Source organism: Lolium rigidum, chromosome 4 (genome assembly GCF_022539505.1).
Source record: "Lolium rigidum isolate FL_2022 chromosome 4, APGP_CSIRO_Lrig_0.1, whole genome shotgun sequence".
In the NCBI taxonomy this organism is placed as follows: domain Eukaryota; kingdom Viridiplantae; phylum Streptophyta; class Magnoliopsida; order Poales; family Poaceae; genus Lolium; species Lolium rigidum.
Window position 1 is genome coordinate 54,183,828 of NC_061511.1, and position 11,593 is coordinate 54,195,420.

Here is an 11,593-nt window from a genome sequence, read left to right on the forward strand (position 1 = left end):
CAGAAGGAGGGTTAGTTTACGGAGACTTTATGTCAAAGTGTTCGTATTTGTGGGCGGCTCAGTCAGACTGCAATGCGGCCATTGTAACTGTTGGTGCTGCCATATCAAGACCCCGCAGCCGGTGCTGGGAGTTCGGTTCTTGATTCTATTGTTTTAAGAGCACACCACTGGTAAAGTTTTCTTATCACTTCCTGGAGTGTAGGTTTTTGCATGCGGTAGGTCGTTAGGCTGTGACTTCATCACTGGGTTTGGCTCACCTGTCTTCAAGCAGAAAAGGCAGCCGAAGAGCACCTCCCTTGAGCCGGTTGAAGGATCCACGCCTCTAGAGGGTTGTATTTTCCTGTTTAGTTGAGGTAAAACATGTTTGTGTCATAACTTCTTTTTGTTTGACTCCGTTGACACGACAACCTCTGTTTCGTTGAGGGGTCTGCACCCCATGTGGAATAGCCGGTGCTATGGCTCCGCCAATGTGTCATTTGCAGTTTCGTGCCTCGGTTGGTATCATTCAATTGCTTGGAAGAAGACGAGTTGTGCCTCCTGGATTGGGAATTCTAGCCTTCTGTTGGGAACTTTTTTACTCTTCTATTGCTTCACGTATTGAAATTCTACCATCAACATTTTTGTACATGAACCCTCTGTGTGATGATGCACACTGGTGGTGGCTGTTTTTGCCGTCATTTTCAGTTTACAAGCTGATAGCGGGTTGTTTCTCTTTTCTTTGTGGTTTTTTTCTACGGCACCAAGTTTGTGAAGGTGTTGCTTAGCAAATACACTAGACTAGCTCAGCGAAAGAAAAAGGCTATTCATCTGCACCCCAAGAAGTTCCCACGTGAATTCAAAGACGTACAGATCACGTGATTTTTTTTTACGATAACAACAAAGGACGGCGCGGCAATTCGCGATAGGTCCATCTAGTAACTGACTATGCAGCAATGTAATACTCCCTCCATCGTTTTTTGTACCAGAATGGATGAAGTCGTGTATCTGCAACGAGCCCGCTTAGTGAGCATTTGATCTAAAAAAAATTAGCTTGATAAATGATACTATATGAAGTCGTGTATCGAGCCCACTTTGTGAGCATTTGATCTAAAAATTAGCTTGATAAATCATACTATTTGAAACCATTGCAAGCTAACTCGTTTAGTCAAATTTTGAATTGGAGGACACATACATGGTAGTTATAGTAGATGGAAGCCTTTTGAATTCCCCCGACAGCCCCTTACTGGAATCCTTTTGAACTACTTGTTGTTCAATGACAAGGGTTTAGGAGCACTACGCGAAGTACGCGTTCGTTCTATTAGCACTACGCGAAATATGTTGTTCAATGATTAGTGGCGTAGCTATGACGAAGGAGTTAGGGGGGGCACCGCCCCCCAGACCATGGCATTTTTTTGAAGGGTTAAGGAATTAGCCCATTTGCCTCCCTCGAATGTTTTCCCAAGACGTTGAAATTTTGTCTTATAGGCCCAATTGCCTCCCCATGTAAACTGTCCAAGCTCCGCCACTATTGATGATTATCATCAGATCGATCACAGCAACTTAGAAGAGCCGGAATCAATATGCCTCCTCCCTTAAACCCCTATAAGAAGCCCAGGCCGCGCGCATTGCTTTCTTCACATTCCAGTTCATTTGGCAGTTGCACTCTAGTTCTCATATTGCGCATAAGGCCATGGATCATGGTGGCGCAGCCGGCGGCGGCAACCGAAGGATGGATGTCAAGGCGCTACTCATCATCACGGCGCTCCTGACCCTGGTTTGGGCACTCGCGGCGCAAGGTACGCTTCAATACACCGTCTCTCATCTTGCATTGCAGGCCGGCTAAGCTCGCTGATATGGGCCATGAATGAATATCACATAAACTCTTTTCCTAATTTGACAGATGCAACTAGCTCAACTACAACTCAGCTAGGCCTGCTCGAGACCACAAGCCCACGCTGCCCGGCCTGCCTAGCTTGCAATGCCACCAAGGCGGCATATGGGTTGTCATCATCGTGGTGGCCGTCATGGCTGCGCTTGCATACGGCTACATAGCCCATGTGGAGCTCTAGCTCCGCCGCAAGTGCGCCGACGGAGCGAGGGCGGCCGCCGGAGTGAGAGAGCTGGTGTCATATTATGATCCAAATTCATAAGAAGGCTAACTTCTGACGAGCGGAGCGAGGCCCGTCGTTGTAACCTCCATCGCCGGAAGGTTGGGCCAAAGCGGAGGGGGGCATAGCCCCCCCCCCCCGGTACGGATATCATCACCCCCTTATATATATACCTGTTGTAAACCGCTGACTAGAGTTTTTCAGATTATAAGATATACCACGACGTTTGTAAACACTTCCCCATCTAGTAAAATTATGTTGGTTGGTGTCCGTGGTTTTCCTCTATTTGTTGGGGAGGATTTTTCACGTTAAAATCTTGTGTCCCCTGTGTATATTCTTGTTTCGTTCTTCGTTATTTGCTTGTCACCTTTATAACAGTCGGCGTGAGGTTATACCCATCCGGGCCTACCCTGCGCTGAGATGTACTCCCTCTGATTGTATCTATCGACTTCACCTATGATTGCATGTACTAGTCGCGTCGATTGAGATAGTGTGACTATGATTGGTCATTGTAAATGTGAGTGTGATGGAAATGTATTCATGACTACGTTATATAATGAGTGTCTGATGAGTTTTGCCTCAGGGTTGGTGCTTTGTTTTTCTGCAAACAACATGACGAAATCCTCACGGACAGAAGAACTTGATTTTGTTGTGCGCATGCTAATTATGACATAGATAAATCAGACCGGTGGATGATGAACGCATTCCCGGCAATACACAAATCTATAATTTTGATGTCTCATTGTGGTGTGGAGCTCGGAATGTCGTGATGTGAAGTTTTCTTTGGTAATATGCTGGGGGCCAAACTTGGATAGAAGAGGTGATCAACGAGTGTTATCTGGACGCTAGCTTAGTGCACTACAGGAATGGGCCGATATGTCGAGGGCCGGGAACTCTCGGCGTAGCCAGTTTTTGCCGTCGGCCTAGGCTATGCCGAGAGCAGCCCTTGGCATAGCTCCTCGGCGATTACTTTCCTCGGCGGAGCCACTATTGCCGTCAGCGTAGCCTAGCCCTCGGTGTAGCGTGCTACGCCGACGGTAAAACCGTCGGCATAAAATTTCAAAAATTCAAATTTTCTTTTTCAAAAAAAATTGAAAATAAAATCTTTTTTATATGCCGACGGCAAAACCCTCGGCATAGATTTTAAATTTTTTTTAAAATTTTAATTTGTTTTACACCATATTTTCCTTTTTTTTACTTGTTTATCTTTCACCCAATACACTTATAAGTACACTTAATCTTAGGTCAAATTACAATTATGGTTAAATTTCTCAGTCAGTCACCCATTCTTACACTACTCCAGCCTCAGCACGCTTAACTTCTTGGTTCCTTTCGGATAAGCTTTCATTCAACAATTGACACCTTGCTTACAATAATAGCATATCAACCCTATTAACCCTTTAACCGTCGGTAAGAGAGACCTAATTGACGTAACTTGAAGCCATGTTTTTTATCACATGTTAGAGACGACAAATGTAATGAACTACAGGCAATTCAGAGGAGTTTACGATCTTAACGGTGAGGTCAGAGAGCCTGAACTCAGTGTATGTGCTGCCGTGCGAGTCGCTGCTCCCACCCTCTGTTGTTTGAATTTCACATTCAACGTGTTTCTATCATCAGGAAAAAGGAAATTATGCTGCCATTAGTAAAGATATGTCAATATTAAAGAGATACTCAAATGTTATCTGTATCCCTTTTTTACATGGTAGTAACTGCTATCCTTCAATACTTGAAGCCACATCACACAAGCATGCTAATGAGGTCACGAATTTCCAAAATGAATCGTAAACTATAGTCACATTTTCCCTTGACTGTTCTTGCATAAAACACTCATACACACAGACATAGAGAGGAACGGGAGAGCTCAACACAGAGCGCTGTAAACTCAACCCGTGTCATGAACCCTAGCCACATTGACCCCTTTTCCGTTCTCCAAATCAAGCACTACGCATACACAAAATCAGAGGATTGGGAGGAAAAAAATCACACCAGAGAGGGAAGGCAAGCTCACCGCAACAAACTGGTCGATGGATGGGCCGCCGGACCTTCAAGACACGCAGGCGATCTTGGGGAGGATGAGCAGACTGCGGACGAACTTAGGGACGAATCTAGCTCGGGTTCTGGGGAGCAGGACTAGGCAAGCTCGGTCGGGCGACACGGACGAGGGAGCGGCGGCGGCCGTAGCGTCCAAGTCGCACGCTTTGCACGAAAAGGGGATCCATTTCCTCTTGATCTCCCCTCCTTAGGTCTGGATGGTCGGCGAGGACGAATGAAGTTCGCCGGCGAGGGCCACGCGGAGCAGGCGGCGCGGGCGAGGGCCTGGTGGCCGGCGTGGTGGCCTGAGCTGCGCGGTGCGGTTGCGGACGACGGCGCGGGAGGCACGGGCGAGGCGCCAGAGATGGGGAAGGAAGCGAGGACCGCGGGTTATGTCGGGAAATGGTGGAGGGCATTTCTGAAAATATGCCGTTGCGACATTTTCCGACTTGTGCCGACTTGTGCCAACTTTTGCACGTACAGTACGTCTTTTGCATCAAGTCCGCCATCATGACGCGCCAAATTTCGCTCAAGTTACATTGTTACCTGAAGCGTCGCCTCTCCTATATAAACACCACAAGAGCACACACAAAACATAGCAAACCTGAAGCACACAGCAGTAGCAAGCCATGGCCAACGCAATGTTGCTCCCTGTGATCCTTTCCTTCCTCATCTTGCCCTTCTCCGCCATGGCCCTAACTCAGGACTTCTGCGTCGCCGACCTGCCCCGTGGCGACACGCCGGCGGGATACCCATGCAAGGCCCACGTCAGTGCCGATGACTTCTACTACAATGGCCTTGCCCTTCCCGGCAACACCAACAACATCTTCAGGGCCACTGTCACGCCGGCCTCCGTCAGTCAGTTCCCCGGGGTCAACGGCCTGGGCATCTCAGCCGCCAGGGTCGATATAGCCGTGGGAGGCGTCGTGCCGCTGCACACCCACCCGGCCGCCACCGAGCTCATCTTCGTCACGCAGGGCACCATCGTCGCCGCATTCATCAGCTCCGACTCCAACACCGTCTACAGCAAGACGCTCAACAAGGGCGACATCATGGTCTTCCCCCAGGGCCTGCTCCACTACCAGTACAACATTGGCGTCACGCCCGCCGTCTTGCTAGTCGCCTTCAGCGGACCCAATCCCGGTCTGCAGATCACCGTCTTGGCGCTCTTCGCCAACAACATTCCCTCCGACGTCCTCCCGAAGCTGACCTTCTTGGACGCCGCGCAGATCATGAAGTATAAGTCCATGCTCAATGGCACCGCATAATTATTACCATGTTTTCATAAAGGTTACTAAATATCTACCTGGTGTGCATGGAATTATTAATAAATTGATTATGTGCATGCGCATGGCTTATTACCGGCGAACTTGACTGGTGCGTCAGCACTACACTAGTTTATCCCTGGCGAACTGCAAGGCGCGCCGGCGGTAGCTATTTATCACCGGCCTGTCCGCACTGGCGGGTTTACGTGCGCCGGCAGTAAGCTAAATAGGTGCGCCAGCAGTAAGCCATTTCCAAGTAGCATAGGGTGGCAGAGTGAAAGAGACAGAGGGCCCAGGGTGAACTGAAGAAAGGCATGAACCCACCTTCACGGCACAAACGATTACCACCAACGACCCACATAGGTTCAGCGTGAGGAGGTGCTGCTGAGACCCATTCTCCAGAAATTGTTTAAGAAATTTTAAGTTGAACAACTCATGCCTCGATAGGTATGATGGGTAAGGAAATAGTTAGGCTCTATTTCAGACAGATTTCCCAATCTTCTTCCTATCCTGGTACTACAGGATTTGATGATTTTCTGGTACTACAGGATTTGATGATTTTCTTCCACTAGTAGAAAAAAGGGCTTCCGTCCAGCCCCATTAGTCCCGGAATTATTCGAACCGCGACTAAAGGGGGCTTTAGTCGCGGTTCGGGAAGCGACCCGCGACTAATGCTCCAACCGCGACGAAAGGGTACCCCTTTAGTCGCGGTTCGTAACACCAACCGGGACTAAAGGGCTATGGAGGGATGCAGCCGGCGGAAAAACCGTTAGTCGCGGCTGGGGACACCAACCGCGACTAAAGGGTACCCCTTTAGTCACGGTTGGTGTTCCCAACCGCGACTAAAGGTTTTTCCGACTTTTTTTACTCCCACGCACCCTGCACACACACCCCCCCCCCTCCGTGGATCGCCTTTTTTTGGTTTGTAAAATACAAAAGAAAATGATAGAAAATTTAAAAAAAAATTGTTTTCAGATTCTTGTATGTTATGCAACCTACTATTCGGAGAAATTAAGAAATTCGAATTTTCACTTTTTTGCAAAAAAAGTTTAAAAAATGGTAAAACCGCATTAACTTTTGCATACGACGTCGGAAAAAAACGTATAATATATCAAAAAAATCCTGGGAAAAATTTACATCCGAATTCTAGATTCCAAATGGAAATACAAAAGCAGGAACATTCTAAAAAATGGTTTACCCGGTTAGCCAATTTTTAGATTCTCAAAATTCCAAATGAAAATACGAAAGCAAGAAGATTTTAGTTTTTGCTATAAATTATGGATTTTATATTTTTAAATTTTTCAAAAAATAAAATTAATAATTGCATCCAGCATAAAGATTACTAGTATTACTTTTACCCAATTTTTAGATTTTCAAATTTTTAGGTTTGGCAAAAAAATATTTTAAAAATAAAAAATAATGTTTATTTATTTATTCACGATTATTATTACATCATTATTTTTGTTTATGAAAAAAATTATTTGAAATTCAAACAATAAAAAAATGTGACATCCACCAATATGTTAATATGATTGATATGATACTAGTATCACATACATGCGTGCGTAGCACTTGGATGTGGGACGGAGTGGAACTCGGAAGTTAAGCGTGCTAGAGGTGGAGTAGTAGGAGGATGGGTGACCGAGCGGGAAGTTTGACCACGAGTAAGTAATTTGATTAGAGATAAGTGTAGTTAGAGATAGAGACTAAGCTATGCAACTAACTGAAATAATAGAAACTGAAAAAAATAGAAAAAAAACGGAGTGAAAAACAATTAGAAACCCAAATAAATTAAAATAAAATTAACGAAATAGCCTTTAGTCGCGGTTCGGGAGGCAACCCGCGACTAAAGGTCCTTCGCCCAGGCGCACGCTAGCCGCCCACGTGGACGGACCTTTAGTCGCGGTTCGTAAGCAACCGCGACTAAAGGGGGGACTTTAGTCGCGCTTAATTGGTCGCGGTTGCGCAACCGCGACTAATGGCAGTTGCCAACCGCGACCAAAGGCCATTTTTCTACCAGTGTTCCACCTTATCTTTTATCCTTACGCTTGGCAGAAATAGTAGCTAACTAAGTATGTATCCTAAAAGTCATACTCATAACCGAAAATTCATGACTTTGACTTACCATATATTTAAACTAGGTTTAACTCTTTCTCTCGTGTGCCTTGGGGAATAGTGAATTATTTGGAACTATTGGCAAACTTTCCTTTGAAAAGGGTAAATTAATGTAACTGTTTTTTTTTTGTAATTTTAAGATACTATAGTTATGCTAAGAGGGATGACCAAAGGCTTTATGGTCTTTAATCTGGGTAGTAATTTGATCTTATGTTTTTTTCCAAGTTCCATCTCTTCACTGAAATATTCAAAAGGAACAATGTTTGAATCTCAATGATCTCCGGTCAATGTGCAACGAGAATCACCATGTTGTAGTGTTGTCAGTAATAGATGGATTCAATTTTTCATGTGATAATTGTTGATCAGCGGATATACCATATATATTAATGTATCACACTACAAGGGAGATGATCATTTTAGGAATATTGCAAGATAGATGATGTAGTTTGCACTTATCAATTGTATAATTAAAATGACACACCCTCCGATCCGTAATAAGTGTCAATGCTTTAGTTCAAGTCCAAATTTGGACTAAAGCAACAACACTTATTCTGGATCAGAGGGAGTAGTAAAAGAATTAATCCTGGTAGGTCTAGATTGTAGCGATGTAAATGGATCAAATTGTCTAAGTCTTTTTTAAAAACTTACACCAATACTCTAATACAACCTTCATTAGGTGGATAAGAAATGGCACTATATTTTATGGTCAAATTTAGATAAGAAAGTTAAAGGAAAAAAACAATTTTGTTTTCTTACGTACTCTACTACATCGTTAGATATCAAACTTCCGAATAAATTATATTTAGAAAATATTCTTACATGGATAAAGAAAAGAATTCTATATATGTGCAACCTTCCTATAAATTTTTTGTAGCTAATTTTGAAACAAAGTAGATATGAAAAATCATATCATATAGAGAAAGTATACCATTATTATGTGTGAAATTTGAAATAAGAAAATGTAGCAAATTATTTTGTACCAAATCCTCATACAATTCATAAATAATAAAGTTCTCATATTCTCATCTACTCCTCCCGTCCCATAATTTAAGACTAAAACAGCTGGCCAAAACGTCTTATATCGTGGGACAGAGAGAGTAGAAAATAATTGCTACTCCATCCGTTCCAAATTAATTGACTCAACTTTTCTACATACATATGTATTTAGATGCCTTTAGTGTCTAGATACATGCAATCCACTAATATGAATAAAAATACCAGAGTTACAACATTCCTCGGAAATACCAACAAGCATGTGTTGTTTGTGCATACGGGAAAAAAAGGAACATGAAATAGATTTTTTTTAACTGGACATGAAATAGATGTATCAACATGAATTGTTTGGCGTTATAAGAAAAAATTGGCAAGATGAGAATAGAGACGAGGGAAAACATTCATGAATGGGTTGTCACTTGTGTGGAGTTTAGGATACACAAACAAGAACCGCAATGACAATTTGCTATGAGTGGGAGCGTATATATTTGAAGAAGCAAGCTACAGAATGTGGTGATAGCAATTGTGAATTTTGCAAATATGGCATCTCAATTATGTAGTAAGATGTTTAGTTGTGCTAAACAAGACAATTTAATGTAGACATCATTGAGACAATTAGAAGAAAACTTACTTAACGGAGTGATGCAGCACAAATGCTTTATCAATTTACCCATTGATTTTTTTTTTTGAAACCATCAATTTACCCATTGATGAATACATATAGATGGGAAAGCAACGGGGGAATTTAAGTTAGATGAGTATACATGAAAGCATTTGAATACATGACACTACTAACAAAACAATGTAATTGGCATACTGATGCTGCTAATTATAAGGGTGATGGAGGAAGAGGCCACAAGGTTCACACATGAGGCATTTCTAATTAGATTTAATTTTTGGTTACGAACTCAAAAAATAATTTGAATCATCAAAATGAGGTATTTCTTTGTGTCTAAGTAAAGGCGTATATCGATAAAATATAATGCAGTCAAACTTTCTAACCTTGACTTTTAATGCATTAATTACTTATATTGGTAAAGTGAAAATAGTATCATTTTATTAGTAACAGATTTATTTCCATATTACTATTGAGAATATTCATATGAAAAATAATGGCCAATACTGTACTGGAGAACCCTGTCAAAATCTAAAACGACGGGTACATCAATATGTTTGAACTCAAAACAGCTAGTTCTGTTATCAGATTTGAGCATGAATATTATTTAGGATCTAAACATACCATCTTTTCTTTCCAATGTTGACTTACGTTCCTCCGTCAACCATTATACCAACCAAGTGGCGCTGCTCCAATATCCTCAACTGATAAGCCGATATCATCAAGATGGAAGATGCTGATGCCCTGATGGTTCATACGGAAAATATCATAAGCCAAGGCGCCTTGAGACATTAGAAATGTTAGAAAACGATCTTAATATACGTGTTGTATAGGAGATCCTGTACGTAATATGTACCTTTGTAACTCTGTTGGTCATCTATATATATATATATATGAGATATGTTGCGGAGGCTATGCCTGACACAAACCCTAAATCAAACTTTGTATCAGATCCTTCTCCCATCCCGCCTCAATGCACGACACCCAACCCTAGCCGCCGCCTAACCCTAGCCCGCCGCTGCCTTGTCCGGCCCCACGCAGGACTCATCGGCCCATGGTGCCTCCTCTTCTACTCTCTAGTTGTCCACGGCGATCGACACCATAACCTCCACCACGATGGCCACAGTCGTTGCCCCAATACCCACCACCGCTGTACGCCTTGACCATAGCAATTTCATGTCGAGGTAGCCGTGCAGAGATGCGCTGGACACCTGGGGCCACAATGGTGGGCGCCCCAGCAGCAGGCGTAGGGATCCTACCAGCAATAGCAGGAATAGGGTGCCCAAGACAAGCACCGAACTGGCCCCAACGAGTACGACCCTGGTGGTGGCCGCATAGTTGCCGGCGAACCGGATCACTCGGATCGGGGAACGGGATCGGGGAACGAGGTTCGACATGCCAGCAAACAAGGATCGGTCAGGGGTACACATCTCTTGTACGGGAAGTTGGAACGTGGATCGTGATCCACTTTGGTTTGGGTTGATGACAAGGGAAATTAAAGAGGCGCAGAATCAAGGGAAAAGAGGTCCAGAATCAAGCTTAATAATAAGCCCAAATACGACGCTTGGAATTACCGGTTTTACGCTTTATTTTTAATGGTCGTACCATATTCCAGGGTCGCTAATATGTGAAGAGGAATGTGCGAAAGGGATCGCGACCCAAAGACGAATTCAATCGACCCACTCGCGTTTCTGACCCGCGGCACCGATCTCGAACCCTGCAACTATGGGTGGTCGTCCCAACGGTGGCAACGGTGGTGGAGGCGGCAACGGCTGCAATGGCGTTGGTGGCGGAAATGGTCATAACCGCCACTAGCGCCCCTAATGCCAGATCTGCAGAATCCGGGGGCATGAAGCAGATTAATGTCACAGCCGCTATGACCCCCGCTCCAGCAACTCGGCGTCTTCGTCCTCCGTCGAAAACCAGCCCTGGTACTTTGATACTGGCGCTATGGATCATCTCATAAGCGAGCTCGAACGTCTTCAGGTGCAGGAGCGCTACGAGGGGAAGGATCAAGTTCAAGTAGCAAATGGTTCAGGTATGTCTATTTCTCATATTGGGCATTCAACCTTATGTTCTTCTATTCACTTGAATAATATTCTTCATGTTCCGCACATTCGCAAGCATCTACTCTCTTTTTATCGACTCGTATTAGATAATGACATCTTTATTGAGTTTGAGCATCATTTTTTCCTTGTGAAGGACAAGGCCACATGAAAAAAATATTCTACACGGTAGTAGTCAATCGGGTCTATACCCGCTGTCATTTAGCCGCGCAGCGTCTCCATCCTCGCGTCATGCTTCATCGACCACGACTGTTCAATGGCATCAACGCATTGGTAACCCTACCAATAACCAATAATGTAGTGTAGTATATTGTTAGAAAATTCATCTTCGGCTAAAAGTCATAAGTTATCATATAGTGCTTCTTCTCGTGTTTCTATATTGTGCCTCTTGTATTAGTTCATTCTGATGTTTGGGTC

The 11,593-nt window shown here is 43.8% G+C and overlaps 1 protein-coding gene across 1 annotated transcript; it reads left to right on the plus strand.

The window, feature by feature from the left end:
- Positions 1-4,736: 4,736 nt before the first annotated feature.
- LOC124647060 (germin-like protein 8-14) lies at positions 4,737-5,389 on the plus strand. The gene has a single exon (XM_047187053.1). The coding sequence runs from the start codon at positions 4,751-4,753 to the stop codon at positions 5,387-5,389; it is 639 nt and encodes a 212-aa protein (XP_047043009.1). The 5' UTR covers positions 4,737-4,750.
- The last annotated feature ends 6,204 nt before the right edge of the window (positions 5,390-11,593 follow it).

Bases quoted from the DNA above. Each gene is read 5' to 3' on its own strand.
- LOC124647060 (XM_047187053.1), top strand. From the start codon at position 4,751: ATGGCCAACGCAATGTTGCTCCCTGTGATCCTTTCCTTCCTCATCTTG.